At 43.4% G+C, this 14,454-nt stretch overlaps 1 protein-coding gene across 1 annotated transcript in view; it reads right to left on the bottom strand.

Moving 5' to 3' along the window:
* LOC105805796 (engulfment and cell motility protein 1) overlaps nt 1-14,454 on the bottom strand; it is a 265,488-nt gene that overhangs the window by 73,648 nt on the left and 177,386 nt on the right. The window contains exon 14 of the mRNA XM_012638750.1: nt 74-182. Within this exon, the coding sequence (XP_012494204.1) occupies nt 74-182 (109 nt within the window). The remainder of the gene's footprint in view (nt 1-73; nt 183-14,454) is intronic.

The raw sequence follows: 14,454 nt of genomic DNA, 5'->3' as shown, positions 1-14,454 counted from the left end.
CAGTTAGGGGCCCAGCCCTGGAAGCTGGGTCTCTGCCACGCTTCACACTCGTGTGAGAAACAAGTGTACTTACGCAACTCGCCCACTTTCAAGATCTCACACAGCATCTTGGTCAGCTCTATACTGCTGCGGCCAAAGGGACATTCATGCTTGTCTTCTCGGCTACTGTTCTCAAGCACAATCTGCAATGGGAAAGAGAGTAGATCAGAGAGGGAACTCGGTTGCTGAAAACATCAAGAATGCTGGCTCCATTCCAATAGGGAATTACAGAGATCCACTCCAGATCCTCAAATTAAGATTCTTGGGGTCGGGACAAAATAGTACCTAAAGCACATAGGATCTAAATTCTCATTTTTTCTAAATTTCTGACAACCCTCTGACCCCGTAAGAGGTTATTTTGCTTGTTGGTTTCCATTGACATAAAAGTGCCTGTAAAGAGTTTTCCAGAATGGCAAAATAAAGACTTTTTACTTAAGTGACCAAACTACTCTCTTGTCCTCTCAGTCCTATCTTTCCTTCTCGGGAATAGACTCCTTCTGTGGCTTGGACTCCCAGATTTCAATTAAGTATTTTCCAAGCAAGTTTCCGTGTTCTTACAAGATCTCACCTCCAGCATCAGTTGACTAAACCATGCCAGGAAAACATGTGACACAAACTGGGCCAATCAGAGTCCTTCCCTGAGACTTCCCACACTAAAATGGAAAAATTGGTCCAACTATGCTGATGGTGCCCTTGGGGTGTGCGCTCAGAAGTTCCCTGGGTGTTGGCCTGCAAAACAAGCAAATGATGCCAAAATGCAAAGGAAAACAGAGAGGAGAGACAATGAGAGACCTAGAAGCATTTGAGTCACCGGTTGCACTTGTTCCTGTAGCACAGCTATTTCCCTGTCTTTATGGTTTGTTTGCTCAATCTTTCCTCTGAAAATCCTTTTACCATTGGATCAATTCTCCTCTTTCCTTAAGCTAGTTTGAGAAGTTCCTATCACTTATAACTATGGACACCATTCTATGCATAGATTAAACAAAAGCAAAACAAAATAATAAAACTCTAAAGTTACTAATCTTCAAATTCCTACCAGAGGAGACCGTTTATCTCACAAAACAACCAGTTTATCCATGTCCAAAGCTGCCTCCAAAACTCTTCCCCAGTAAGAGTTGGCTGGTATCTCCTCCATAGCTACACCACTTTGAATGCTCGACCCCCAGGTCCATCCACAATGATGCCATGCACTGATTTATTGCTCTGTTTCCCTGCTAGACTACAAATTCTTTGGTGGTAGGGATGGGTGTTTTATTCACTTTGTCAACAATATTCATTGAGCACCTATTATTGACCAGGAAGATGGCTGGGCCTTATCAAATGGAGAACAAGGTAGACAAGGGCCCTGACCTCCCTGAGCATTCATTCTAATTGAAGGAGACAAATAAAAACAAAAGAGGTAGTTAAAGTTCATCACAAGTGCTATGAAAATAAGTAACTTACTGAGTGATGAAAAGTAACAGGAAAGGCTTAAAGAGACTTTAGATAACCAGGTGCTCAAGAAAGGGTCTCAGACCATGGAGAATCAAAGCATGAGAAGGAGCTTGCTATGTCAAGGTCAGTGAGAAAGAACATTACAGGCAGAGGGATGAAGGTCAGAGCCCCTCCGGGTGAGCAGGGAAGTGTGCTGGCCTCCGCACAACACACCCAACTCAGTCTGTCAGAGCACAAAGAGTCTCATTCCACTGTGAGCCTGAATCACTCTCTTCTTTTAAAGGAACCCTTTCTGGTTCTAACCATAAATCCCATTTCCAGAGAGCAGAAGGACAAGTAAATTCCCATCAATCAGTGAATCTTATTTCTCTTTTAAAAATTTTGTATCTGAGACAGCCAGATCAGAGAGCAAATGTGGATCTCTTGATGATGGGGAAATGAGCTGGAAAAAAAAAGAAAAAAAAAACACAAAGCGAGAAGGCAGAACATAAAGAAAAGACAGGAGACAGGTAGTTTTCAGAGGCTCCCAGCTCCCAGCGATCACATTCCCTTGTATTTCATATTAACATTCTATTAACATTTCATGAGCACATCAATATTTAACAAGGATGTGATCTGCATACACTGTAGGTAGAAATACTGCAGCCAATAAATGTTTGGGAAACATTTCCCAGGCACAGTTTATTAGCAGGCACTAAATTAAGTAGTAATTTAAGTAATCAATATGTAAATCAGCTTGGAGAAGCCCTTCTCTTTATTTTTTAATGCACCATCTATCTTATCATATTTACCTACCTAAAGAAAAATAAATCCTCCTTCTGGACTGATTTCTGTTTTCAAGGCAGATAGGAATATTTAAAGCTACTGGTGTAAATTCTAAGAGCAACATTCTTACAGAAATATTTTAGAAAAGACTATGATTATGAATATTACTAATTAGATATTACTATAGTGAGAGATGATTCTTAAACTAGAGAGTAGATTTTTTTCAACACACTGGTATTTCTACATTCAATTTCAATATTCTGATATTAACCATGTCTACCCAAGACATTTTGAAAGGCTCCATTTGAAAATATGGAAGCATATTTCTTTCATCTTTATTTTCCCCTTAATCTTCAGTTTTAAGAGCAAATATACTAGAACAGAAACCACAATGTAGTTCTAAAACCTGCTATTAGCACTCATCTTAGAATACATCATATGCCAAAAAAAGTTGTAACTCTTTGCATGTCTTATAAAAAACAAAACACTGGATATCTGTGCAATAGTAAGTACATTTTATAAAATGCTTTATAGTTTACAGGGTATATTTACATATTATCTATCAACTGATTCCCAGTAAGTCTATAAGATTGTTAAGGCAGCTATCATTATTCTCTTAAGAATGCTGAAACAAAAGGTAGAGGTGACTTGCTTAGATCCCAGAGCTAGCCTATGTCAGTCCTAGAGTTCAGTTTTAAGATCTTCAATTACCAAATCTCCCCCTGCCGCTCCATAGCTTACAAATTGGCTTCACATACATAGTACCATGAAACTCCATGGATTTCAGGTCTAAAGAGGCTCAGGGAACTTTTTATCCTTTCCTCTGTCTCACTGAAGTGGGTCTATCCATCCCAGTCCCTCCCAGACAAGCTATAAGGTTCTTTCTCATCTCATCTATCCTCTGAAGATTGGTAACAGTTCCTCAGGGTGAATGACCAAAGCTTCTGTGGAGTGTCCCCTGACTTTATTTCCATAAATTCCAGGCTCCCCTCTGAATGCTCTGTGTTTCTTATTGTTCTCTAACTGTGCAGATTAGGAACCTGTTTGGCTTGGGCATGACCAACAAGTGCTGAGTACAATGTCAGCCGCCAGCCACACTGGAGCACCCATCCCTTCTCTGGCTCTCTCGCCCTCTGCCTCAGCATCACATTGCTGTTTCATATTCAGCTGGCTGTCTCTGACACAGCCTCCCACTTTCTGCTGAAGCTTTCCCCACTGGGGGCGAGTCCACTCCATTCTGCGTCTCCTGCAGCCACTGCTGGAGCAAGCCTCGGGGGCTTCTTCCCTGCCTTCTCATTTGTGGAGGCTTCTCTTCCTCTCTCAACCTTTTTCATGTTGCTTTGACTCTAACCTAGGGCCAGATGAGGCACAGTGGCCTCCCAGAGGCCACACTGAGGGCAGCGCACGAGGTCGTACTGTGTCCTCTCCAAAGAGAAGGGGCTGTCGGCGTTGCTGTAATTCTGACACAACACTGCTACGAGAAGCACTGGTAATGTACAGGCCCTGGGCAAAGCTGCCACTAACTAGCACAGGCTTTTACAAGGCATTGCATCTCTTTGTGAGATACACAGGCGTTACATAAAACTCACTTCATGGGACTGTTGTGCATCTCCAGTCACATAACAAAGGCAAAGTGCCTAAAACTGACTTCAGAGAGTTAGTGTTTATTATCCCTTTATTGCCCTCTCTCTTCCTGTTCCTGGGCTAACATGTCACGCAACACTTTTACCAGCAGCTAAACCAAAATCATGATTGCAGTGAGACTGGCTCTCTGATGACGGGCCTCTGTGGACTTACAGAAGTAAGCCATGGGCCTTCTCGTCATTTCAGCCAGAGAGGCACAGAGATAAAGTAGTGTCCTCGTCTACTTACACCAGAAATGCAAGACAGGAAGTCCCATGTGCTCGTGTTCAAGCAGGAATCTCCCACAGGAACACAGGGTGGCAGGCACATGGAGAATGAGTAAGGACCCCAAGAAACAAGTCACTGCATGGCATGATGTTTCTGGCAATAAAGTTCCCAACTCAGCAGTTCTAGCCACCACAGGACACCCATCCTCGGAACCCTTGTCAACTTCACAGCAAGAAATGCCAATCCTCTCCCATGTTAAACCAACGAATAAACAAAACAAAAACCTCCCACACTCCAACAAAATAGTAGTTTCCCTTATTAATAGAATTAGGAAACACTTCACAACAAAGCTTTAGTCCTTAGATCCCATCACCAAGACCCAAGACCTATTCCAAGGTCAAAGAATAAGCCCAGTTTCCTTCCTCTCACAGAGACTTGAGAGCCACAGGGAGTCATTTCCCCTAATTCTCCCTTAGTACCAGTGATGGGGACGACTGAGCCCAAGAAAACCACAGACGAGCATCAGAAAGAACATTGAGCTGCCTCACAGGGGCTACATAAGAGGTTAACTGTGATCAGGAATTTTAAGCAAGTCCATGGCATTAAACAAACATGCCAAAGCCCTAATATGATGATTTTAAATGGGCAGAAAAAGAACTAAAATTATAGAGAGTATGCAAAGCAAGAAAACAAACTGGGACGAATCAGAATCACAGGCTGCTAGTCCACAGGATCCACCTATGCGGGAAGTGAGGCCCCAAAGCAAATAAACCTGAAAGAAAAAGGCTTTAGGGATGAAGGCAAGATGGCAGCAAAAGATAAACAGCAGCTAATCTTTATAGAGCGTTTATCTCCCAGGCCTTGTTCTAAGGGCTTTGTAATGATTGCCTCATTCTGCAAACGTGTCCTAACACGACAGAAATACTACTCCATCCCACTTTACAGATGGGGAAACAAAGGCAAAGAGATGTGTAATTGGTCCAAGGTCACACAGCACAGAAATAAATAGAACAAGTAGTTCCCAGCATGGGAATTTAGGTGGCCTGACCCTGGAGAACACCTTCTTGATTATCAATTCCGACTGAAAAAGCAGAGGATGAAACATATGACAGTAACAAAGCTATGATGTATTGGTACTAACTGATCAACACTTCAGCGCACATATGCAAGTAGCGTTCATCGGGTGTCAGGCAGGAGGGAGGGGGAGGAGGGGATGGGTAAATTCACACCTAATGGGTGCCGTGTGCACCGTCTGGGGATGGGCACATTTGTAGTTATGACTCAGACAGTGCAAATGCAATAATATGTAACTTCAACATTTGTACCACCATAATATTTTGAAATTAAAAAAAAAAAACCATAAAGCTATGAGCAGGAAAGGCCTTTGTATGGTAACATGGCAGTGGATAGCATTGTGGCTCCGGCCAGAAACAAATTTCCTGGATCTATTTCTAACAGACAAAGTCTACTTCTTGGTGACTTTATGCACATTCTTTAACCTCAGTTTTCTCTAATAAAAATGGGAGCAGGAACCCTACCCAGAAAGGGTTGTAAAGATTAAATGAAAAAAGTAAAATATAGATAAAGAACTCCTTAGCACCTGAAACATGCAAACACCCAATGTTGGAGACAACTGATACTACTATTACTAGGATAATTACACAAACTCTGTTCCCAGGTGTTATCATTTGTACTTCTGAAATATTCTTATAGCTCCAGGGCAAAGCTGTTGGAAAAAAAACACAACAGAAAGCAAAACACAACTGCTGTAGAGGATTATTATTCTTGCTCTTCGGTTAGGTAAGGACTCAGGTGGAATAAATATTATTTCTGACTTAGATGGGTTTCCTGAAGTTCTTTTAGCATCTCTTTAGAACCCTGGTTCTCAAACTCCAGTGCGGGTCAGGATCACCAGGAGGGCATATTCAACACAGACTGCTTGGGTGGCTCCCCTAGGGTAAGATTGAGTAGGTCTTAGCTAGAACCCAAGAAAATACACGAGTCAGTAAACCAAACCCTAAATTTTTCTGAGATAGTGGAAAATGTTAGAAAAAAATGACGAAGAGTATGAGTGTAAATGACTACCCGGGAAAAGAACACCCAGAGCAGAGTTTGCAAAAACTTAAGCGGCTGTTTTCAAGGGCCAAAGAACAATGCATTCCAGGAAAAGAAAAAGGTTGTACAAGGGGTCAGATCGGTGAAAAAATAAAAGTAGAACATGCACACAGGGAACCAAGATAAATAACAATCTGGACAATGAAAAGAACGGTATAAAACCCAGCTAATGAGGTGAAATGCTTCCAGAATAAAATTAGGCAATTGCACATAGAGAGGCATAATAAAGGCCATAAATACAAAATGGCAAGGAATTGACTGGGTAATGGTGTAGTAATTAAAGCCTGGAGGTTCATAATAGACCTTGAATTGAACATTAATCAACCCAACAGAAATGCTCCCTGCACTTTGATATAGTGCAACAAAAGCAGGACGTGTGACACACACAGAGCAATCATGGCCACGCTCTGCTGAAAGGCCCTCCCTTTGAGCGTCAAGTTGAGTAGCACAAAGCGGGGAAAAGGTTAAAGAACAGCAGGGATGACGTGTGTTTGCGCCTGCACGGTGACCACAACATCTCTGAGGGAAGCCAAGGAATCAGCTCTGTTGCCTGCTCAAAGGCCATAAGGTAGCAGGGGCGATTCCCCAGCTGCCTCCCCCCTCTTTATGACAGTACACGTGTTCCTGCGCCCAAGGATGGGTACAGGTGTGGTGGACACCTGTAGGCATCGCTACAGGTTTGTTTATTTAAAGCAGTGGTTCTCTGGCTTGAGCTTCTATGAGAATCCTCTGGAAGTGTATTAAAACATAGATTGCTGGACCCCAGCCCCAGAATTATGATTCAGTTATTTTGGGGTGGACTCAAGAAACTGCATTTCTAAGAAGTTCCCAGGTAACAGGGATGCTGCTAGTTTGGGAGCACACTTTGCAGAACCACTGGTTTAAAGGTTGCCACACATCTAAACTCGCTGTTCCCACAATTAGCAAATCTGCTGTTTTTAAAGACATGAAAAGCAATGAGAGTAGATGAAAAAAGAAACAAATCTGGTTGGTATTGCTTTTTCCTGCGACTCACAAAAAATATCATTAATAAGAGAAAAAGAGAGAATGCAGCCACTGAGGAGAAGGGAGAATGGGGAGCAACTGCTTAAGAGGCGTGGGGTTTACCTTTGGGGTGACGATAATGTCTTAGCAGACAGAGGTGGCGTTTGCACAGCACTTGAGTGTGCTATATGCCACTGCATAGTTCACTTTAAAATGGTTAATTTTATGGTATATGAATTTCGCCTCAATCAAAAAAAAGAGGTCATACCCGTCAATGATTACCATGAGCAAACTCTCAAGTGTTTAGCTCAATTGGTCCTCACAAGCCACTGAAGCAAGGTTACATTTTACACACGTGGAGGTTATGCCTTGGAACTTAGTAACTTGCATGCTGTTTAGGAGAGACACTGCTGTGGTTTGAATGACAGTGCCCCCTCCAAATTCATGCTGAAACTTAATCCCCAGTGCAATGTTTTTCGGGGTTTTGGCTTTTGGGGGTTGTTTAGTTCTTGGGGGTTTTGTTTTCTTCTTTCTTCCCGTTGGGGCCCCGGTTTTCTTCCCTTTTTCGGGGGGTTCCCGTTCTTTTTGGACCTTTAAGGCCTTCCCAATTCCCTTGGGGCCTTGCGGTTTTTGTTTCGTTGGTTTTGGGTTGGGGCTTTTCCCCCCGGTTCCCCCTTTTTTGCCAGGTTCCCGGTTGCCCTTGCGGTTGCAGTTTCAGGGCCCCCTTTTTGAAAGTTAGGGGGTTCTTTTCCCAATTTTTTCGCTCAATTCTAGCCCTAGTCCTCCCCACATCCCTACAAGACATCGCCTTTTGACTGATTTATTGTATTATACAAGTATTTTTAAGCATTTATTATTGCTGAACAACTTGCTAGATGTTAAAGATATATGTATGAACAGAATACCATTTTGAGGGGCTTGGAATCTATTTGGAAGATACAAGGGGACGGGATTTGTAGGATGGGCAGATTTTCACTTCCTTTTATGTACTTCTATATTGTTTGCATTTCTCACAAGGAAGTGTCACTTTCTGCAGTAAAGGTGCATGTGACATGCAGTGGGAAGGCAGAAGGGGCTTCATCAAGAGGGCAAGCCTTAAGTTCAGTCTTGGTGGAGAACAAACTGATGCCAAACTCTCTCCTGAGACATCTTTTTAACATTGCATAAAATGCAAGAAAGACTGATTCCGACTGGGAAATGGATGCCGAATGAAGGCAGAGACGCCCCTGTGCATCTTGGGCAATGTTAGCAATAAATCTCAGATCACAGGGCAGAATTTTGACTCACTCAACATCACATCACTGAATGCAAATGCCTCTCATCTCCTTCACAGGGGCACAAAGACACCGAGACGTTTGCCTTTGTCTGACAGTCACTGTTGGATGAAAAATTAAGCTTGACATTTCTCAAGCCTGATTTCTTACTGAGAAATTGTCACCACTGTCTGAACGGTTATTGCAGTCTTAAAGCAAAGTTACCCTCCACATATATTGTCTGAAACATACTTGTGTATAACTTGCACTACTAAATAAACACATTCCAGGAGAGCTAATGGTAAAATGAGTTCCTCTAAGTCAGCTCCCACCTCATTTTCTCACTTAGCTCATAGATTTAGACATTCATTTTGGTTTGGGAACACGGACTTGAGAAGGCAGAAAGGTGAGGAGAGAGAATTATTTCATATCCTCATCTTAGGGACAAATAATAAATTGGCCATTTCAGGAACATATTTTCAAACAGAAAATGTTAAGTTTCTATTTATGCACATAGTAAATTAGCTACAATGGAAAAATTACTGATTGAAACCTAATTAAGAAATTAGGCCATGTTTTACTTGAAGTTAGAGGCATGCAAAAAAGAAATCTTTTTTTAAAAATTAAATCCAGCTTTTTAAATGGAATTCATCTCATTACATCTCATTGTGTGTAAGAATCATAAATCGTGGCTACTCCTGCTCAGGGGGGCTCTCCCTGTGGGGCAGCCCTCCTGCAGGGCTGGCGCAGATGTGGTTTCCCCCTATGGAAACCACTTCCCCGCCCCCCTACCCCGCACGGCCCCTCCAGCACCTGCCCCAGTTCTCCTTCAGACCCAACCCGGCTGTCACTTTCTTCATAAAATCTTATGTAATTCTTTCCTCCAAAACCCAACAATCTTATATCTATATGTTTCTTATAGAAATTCTCACTTTCTGCCCCAAATTGGGATGAGGAATATGCATCTCACCTTCCCTGTTAAGGTCAAGCCCTTGAAGTCCAGAACCATGTCCCCCAACCACCCCCCACCCATGAATCTCTGACACTGCAGCTGAGTGTCACATACAGTAGGCGCTCATCAATGAAATAGTTACTGAACAAGTGAATGGATAGTAGGGGACATGACTCTGGCCCCTGGTTGGGCTGGCAGTGCCCACAGAGGATTCAATTGGCATCTCTGTCCCTTATGTGAACATCAACTTGCCTGGTTTTCACATGAGTTTCCCTAATTTATTATTTCTATGCATCCACATGCATCTGAAGTGAGTCACAACTGTCCCCTTATTCCCTGTCACCCACACTCCCCATTCTATCTCACTATGGATTTTATCAGGAGCAAGGGCTATGTGCCGTAGCTAGAACCTCCAACCTCGTTCTTCATCGTGAGGGGGCTCAGGACCCAGAAGTTTCTCAGCAGTCGGGGCCCGTATCTGCACACAGAATCCAAGCTGTGCGGGAAAACTCACTTGGGAACTCTATGTGTCAACTGTACATGCCTGGTGTGCCCCCAGGGACGACGTGGCCACGTGGAAGGAAAAACTCAGAAGCAAATCTCTCTGGGCCAAAGCCCACACTTCAAAGGCCTGTTCATGGAAACTGTGTACTCCACCTTCTTTGTGTATCGTGAAAATAAACATTTACAGAAGGCTGGAATGTGCGAAAAATGTCCTTCCTTGTGTGTTTATGGAAAACACTTGGCAAGTATTTGCTATAAACGCTTCCTGTAAATGCTGTCAGTGAGAAGCAGCAGGAAAATGCATGAGATGACAGGGAGCCAACTCCTACAACACAGGGGTATCCCTTTCCACACACCCCACAGGCTCCCTCCAGTCACCCACAAACGGGGCCCGGAATCCAGAAGTAGGACAGTGGGGGGCAGGGAAGGGGTGATCTGCAAAGGGGCCTTCAGAGCGCGGCACCCCATCCTGGAGCACAGAGAGAGAAACCTGCTGGTGTTTCCTTGGTGATAACGCCCCTAATAGGATTCCCTTCCCCTTCGTGCATATTGGTTAACAGCTCTGATTCCCAGTCCCCTGCTCCAGCTGGAAACATGCCCCCAACACCCACCCTGTTTTGCCCGCCCAAAGGCTGGCCTGCCTCTCGGTTAACTCTACGATGCTTTTGGGTGACAAGTGACAAATGGAAAGCAAGAAACTCAAAAATATTTCTTTAGAACAAGATGAATGGGACATTTCTCTTAATTCCTCTCTAAGTGACAAGACCTCTGACGGTATGAATGGGAAGGGGAAGAGGGCGCTGCAGGCCAAAGCAATGCGTGCTTGTGTTTTCCCAGAATGCAGTCCTGCCCACCTCCAAGTTGCCCTCTGGAATGAAGCCAGCCCTCTTCCGCCACGTGAGGTGCATAGTGGGTACCACGGAGAGGCTGGCTGCTCTTGGTTCCCAGTGGGCTGACGTGATGAACAGCCTAAGTGTTGAAATATTAGGGAGATCAGTTATCTCACAGATGTTATATACCAAAAAGACTTTACTTTTTCTTCACTTTGGAATTCTTTCTTTCAAAAAACAAGACACGAATCCGGTGTGCTTATTCCTACCACGGCCAAGAGCCCAGCTGCCTGGCTGTATTTACACTTGTCCAGGTGCCCAGGCTGTCCCCTCACTCACAGCTTTGCCTCCAGGACCCCTCCCTCTGCCCACAGGTCCTCACACTGCACCTTACCAGCCTAATGGCAAATATCCTCACCCAGCAAATTCTATTCTGATTCTAAAATTATTTCCTTTAAGTACATTTCTAGACATGGAAAGGTTAAATCAAAGGATTTCAGCACTTTTGCCACTTAAACCATATCGATAAAACAACATCTAAGAAATGCGTCATTTTACATTCCCCAAAGCAATGGGAGAGAGTTCCCTTTAAAATCCTTCCACTGGCTCATCTGGACGTACAGTGGGAAAGGAAAATCTATGCATCCTGGGCTTTCTCTCCCTATGAGAGAAGCAAGCAGCCTTGGGGCCCCAAGCTCTCCCAGTCACACTGCAGGCCTTCTTCTCAGCCAAGGACGGGCACAGTTACCCCCTAACCCTGAAAGGACCCAGGATTTCCTCACTCCAAGCAGCTGTACCTTTCCATGGCTGCGGGTGGTGGTGAGGATAGGAGATTCCACTGTAGGCTCTTTGGGGAAGACTTCCTACATCAAGTACGTATTTATGAATGCAGAGAATTCCGAATTCAGAGACGCTCACCAGTCACTTTGTTCCCCTCCCCCACTACCACCACATGTCGGCAGAATCAGATGCCAATGGAGCCCTACGAGGTCTCTCTCCGCCGGCCCAGAATCACATTTTGCTAGGTCTTCAGCCCTTCCGACAGCAGGTTCCTTGGAGCTCTTGGTCCAGCCCTGTGTCCTCCTCAGACTCTTGCCCCGAGAGTCAGTAAGAGAAAGAGTGTCCCTCATCTAACTCCATGACTTGAGCCGGCCACGCGACTCACATGTTGAAAAGATCAGGACGCTGAAGTTAACCCCACCAATTCCACGTAGCTCCTCATTGTTCATCGTACTGCTGAGAAGAGCAAATGGGGTATCGCAGGTGGAGGCCAAGGCACCACCGAGATGGAGCGAGCAGCTGGCTAGAGCAGCCTGACTAGCAACCCGGTAAGTTTCAAGAAGCTCCAGGACCGTAAACTGTTGGTAGCTTGAAGTCAGCCACAGCAGGAGTATCTGCACAGAAACTGGCAAATGCTACACACCACTCATCAGATTTTTTTAAAGCTTATTTATGAGCACATCATTGAATTAAATATAAAATACTAAAAAGTCACCACCTGCGTGGTGTCCAAAGTCTAAGTTTACCATTTACTATCAATCTTAAAAAATAGACAAGTTATTTAACCTCTCTGAGTCAGGGTCTGAGCTACACAGTGTTAAGCCTTAAGTGAAGTCTCAGTTGTGAAAGCCATGAATATATGTGTATGTTACAAGGCCACAGACATGAGTTCTCTATGAGCAAAGGACTAAGAAGACCAAAGTTTAATCATCTCTGCAGAGGGCTCAGTTCTCCCAATAGCTTATGAGCAGCAGCTTATGCAGTACTCTGTGTATGGTAGGAATATGAAATGCTCAAATGGGTGCAATAAAAGTGAGAATCCTTGATTTGGTTCTCAGTTTGACTGTTGTCGGCGTATAGGAATGCTACTGATGTGTGTACATTGACTTTGTAACTTGAGACTTTGCTGAATTTATTTATCAATTCCAGGAGTCTCTTGGCAGAATCTTTGAGGTTTTCTAGATATAAGATCATATCCTCAGCAAAGAGTGATAGTTTGACCTCTTCTCTCCCCCATTTGGATATTCTTGATTTCCTTCTCTTGCCTGATTGCTGTGTCTAGGACTTCCAGCACTGTGTTGAACAGAAGTGGTGACAGTGGGCAACCTTGTCTGAATGGAACTGGAGACCATTCTTCTAAGTGAAGTATGGCAAAAATAGAAGAACAAACACCACATGTACTCAATACTAAATTGGAACTAATAGATCAACACTCATGTGCACATATGATAGTAAAACTCAACAGAAATGAAGCAGGTGAGAGGGGGAGGAGATGGATAAATTGACATCTAAAGACTAAAAGGCACACTATCTGGGTGATGGGCACACTTATAACTTTGACTCAAACTGTACAAAAGCAAATTATGTAACCAAAACATTTTTACCCCCACAATATTCTGAAATTTAAAAACATTAAAATATTAAATAAATTAAATATGAAAAAAAGTGAGAATCCAGTAAGGTAATTTGTATAAAATGTTCATGGCAGTGGCCTGGCACATGTTCATTACTCAATATATTTTAGCTATTTTTGGCTCTTATGGCCATAAAGGACTTCAGGGGAGAAAAAAAAAGAGGGATACAACACTGGTCAGGGATTTTACACATCATATATTTCATCATACATTTAATAAATAATTTAAATCGTCCAGTGACAGACAGTGAGGGCACAGGGCAAAAGAGACATGTGAATGACAAATACCAGAGTCTTGGATTCTAAAACTTTCCAGGTATCAGAACCCTTACTACAGAATAGCATTTGATAAACCAGCCAAAAAGAAGTCAGTTCTTATGGCTGTTATATCTGTTACTTAAAATTATTTTGGTTGCTTTATAAAATATGAGAAAAATTCTATTACTTATGATTTATACTAAATTTTAGAATCTTGGGTTTTACCAACGCAGGGAAAATGTTGATAAAATTAAGGCCAATGTAAAAATAAAATTATCTGACAATGTCAAATAGTCCTGGGTACACCAGGTGTACAGCACAGGTCCCAAGGGGGAAGCTATTTTTACCTAATACAATGCAACATTTGGGAACATTACCACCTCAATTTTATTATATCAATACAAAATGCCTTCTGATTTGGTAGGCAGGTTGCTAATACTGGCTAGGCTCTGGTCACATGAATCCAATACAAAATGGAAAGTCAGAGTGACTCACCCAAGCCTAAGCATCAGCATATCTGGAGCAAGGCCATTTTGGAGCATATCAATACAGCTGCTGACTGAGTATCCATTCCAGGATGGACAAAGGCCAGAAGGGCAGCTGCAGTCGGGGAGGTTGGAGTGTGTTCCAGATGGAAAACTGTCTCCATATCTTCCAGCCTTGGGGTAAATCCTTCCAGAAGGCAGAACATCAGAACTCTCTGGCAGGACCCTGCCACTGACTCAATTCAGGCACTTCACTCATCAAATATGCACCGAGTGTCTTCCGCATGCCCGGCACTGCTCTGGGCAGTGACACTATGGATGCTCTGTGCTCTCGTGGAGCTTACAGGCTAGTGAGGGTAAACAGGATATAAATAAGATGGTAAATACAGAGCATGTCAAAAAAGACTTGAGGGTGGAGAAAAACAAAGGAGGCAAGGTAGACAGACAGCAAAGGGATGAACTTGCTACTTTCTATTTGGTGGTGAGGAAAGGCCACTTGGAGACTGAAGGAAGGGAGGCAGCAAGCCACAGGGGCTACCTGTGCAACAGAAGCCCAGGAGAGAAAGCAGCA

This window comes from Propithecus coquereli, unplaced genomic scaffold (genome assembly GCF_000956105.1).
Source record: "Propithecus coquereli isolate 6110/MARCELLA unplaced genomic scaffold, Pcoq_1.0 Scaffold134, whole genome shotgun sequence".
Taxonomy (NCBI): Eukaryota; Metazoa; Chordata; class Mammalia; order Primates; family Indriidae; genus Propithecus; species Propithecus coquereli.
Note: the sequence above shows the minus strand (reverse complement) of the source record. Positions and strands in the feature narration are given on the sequence as shown.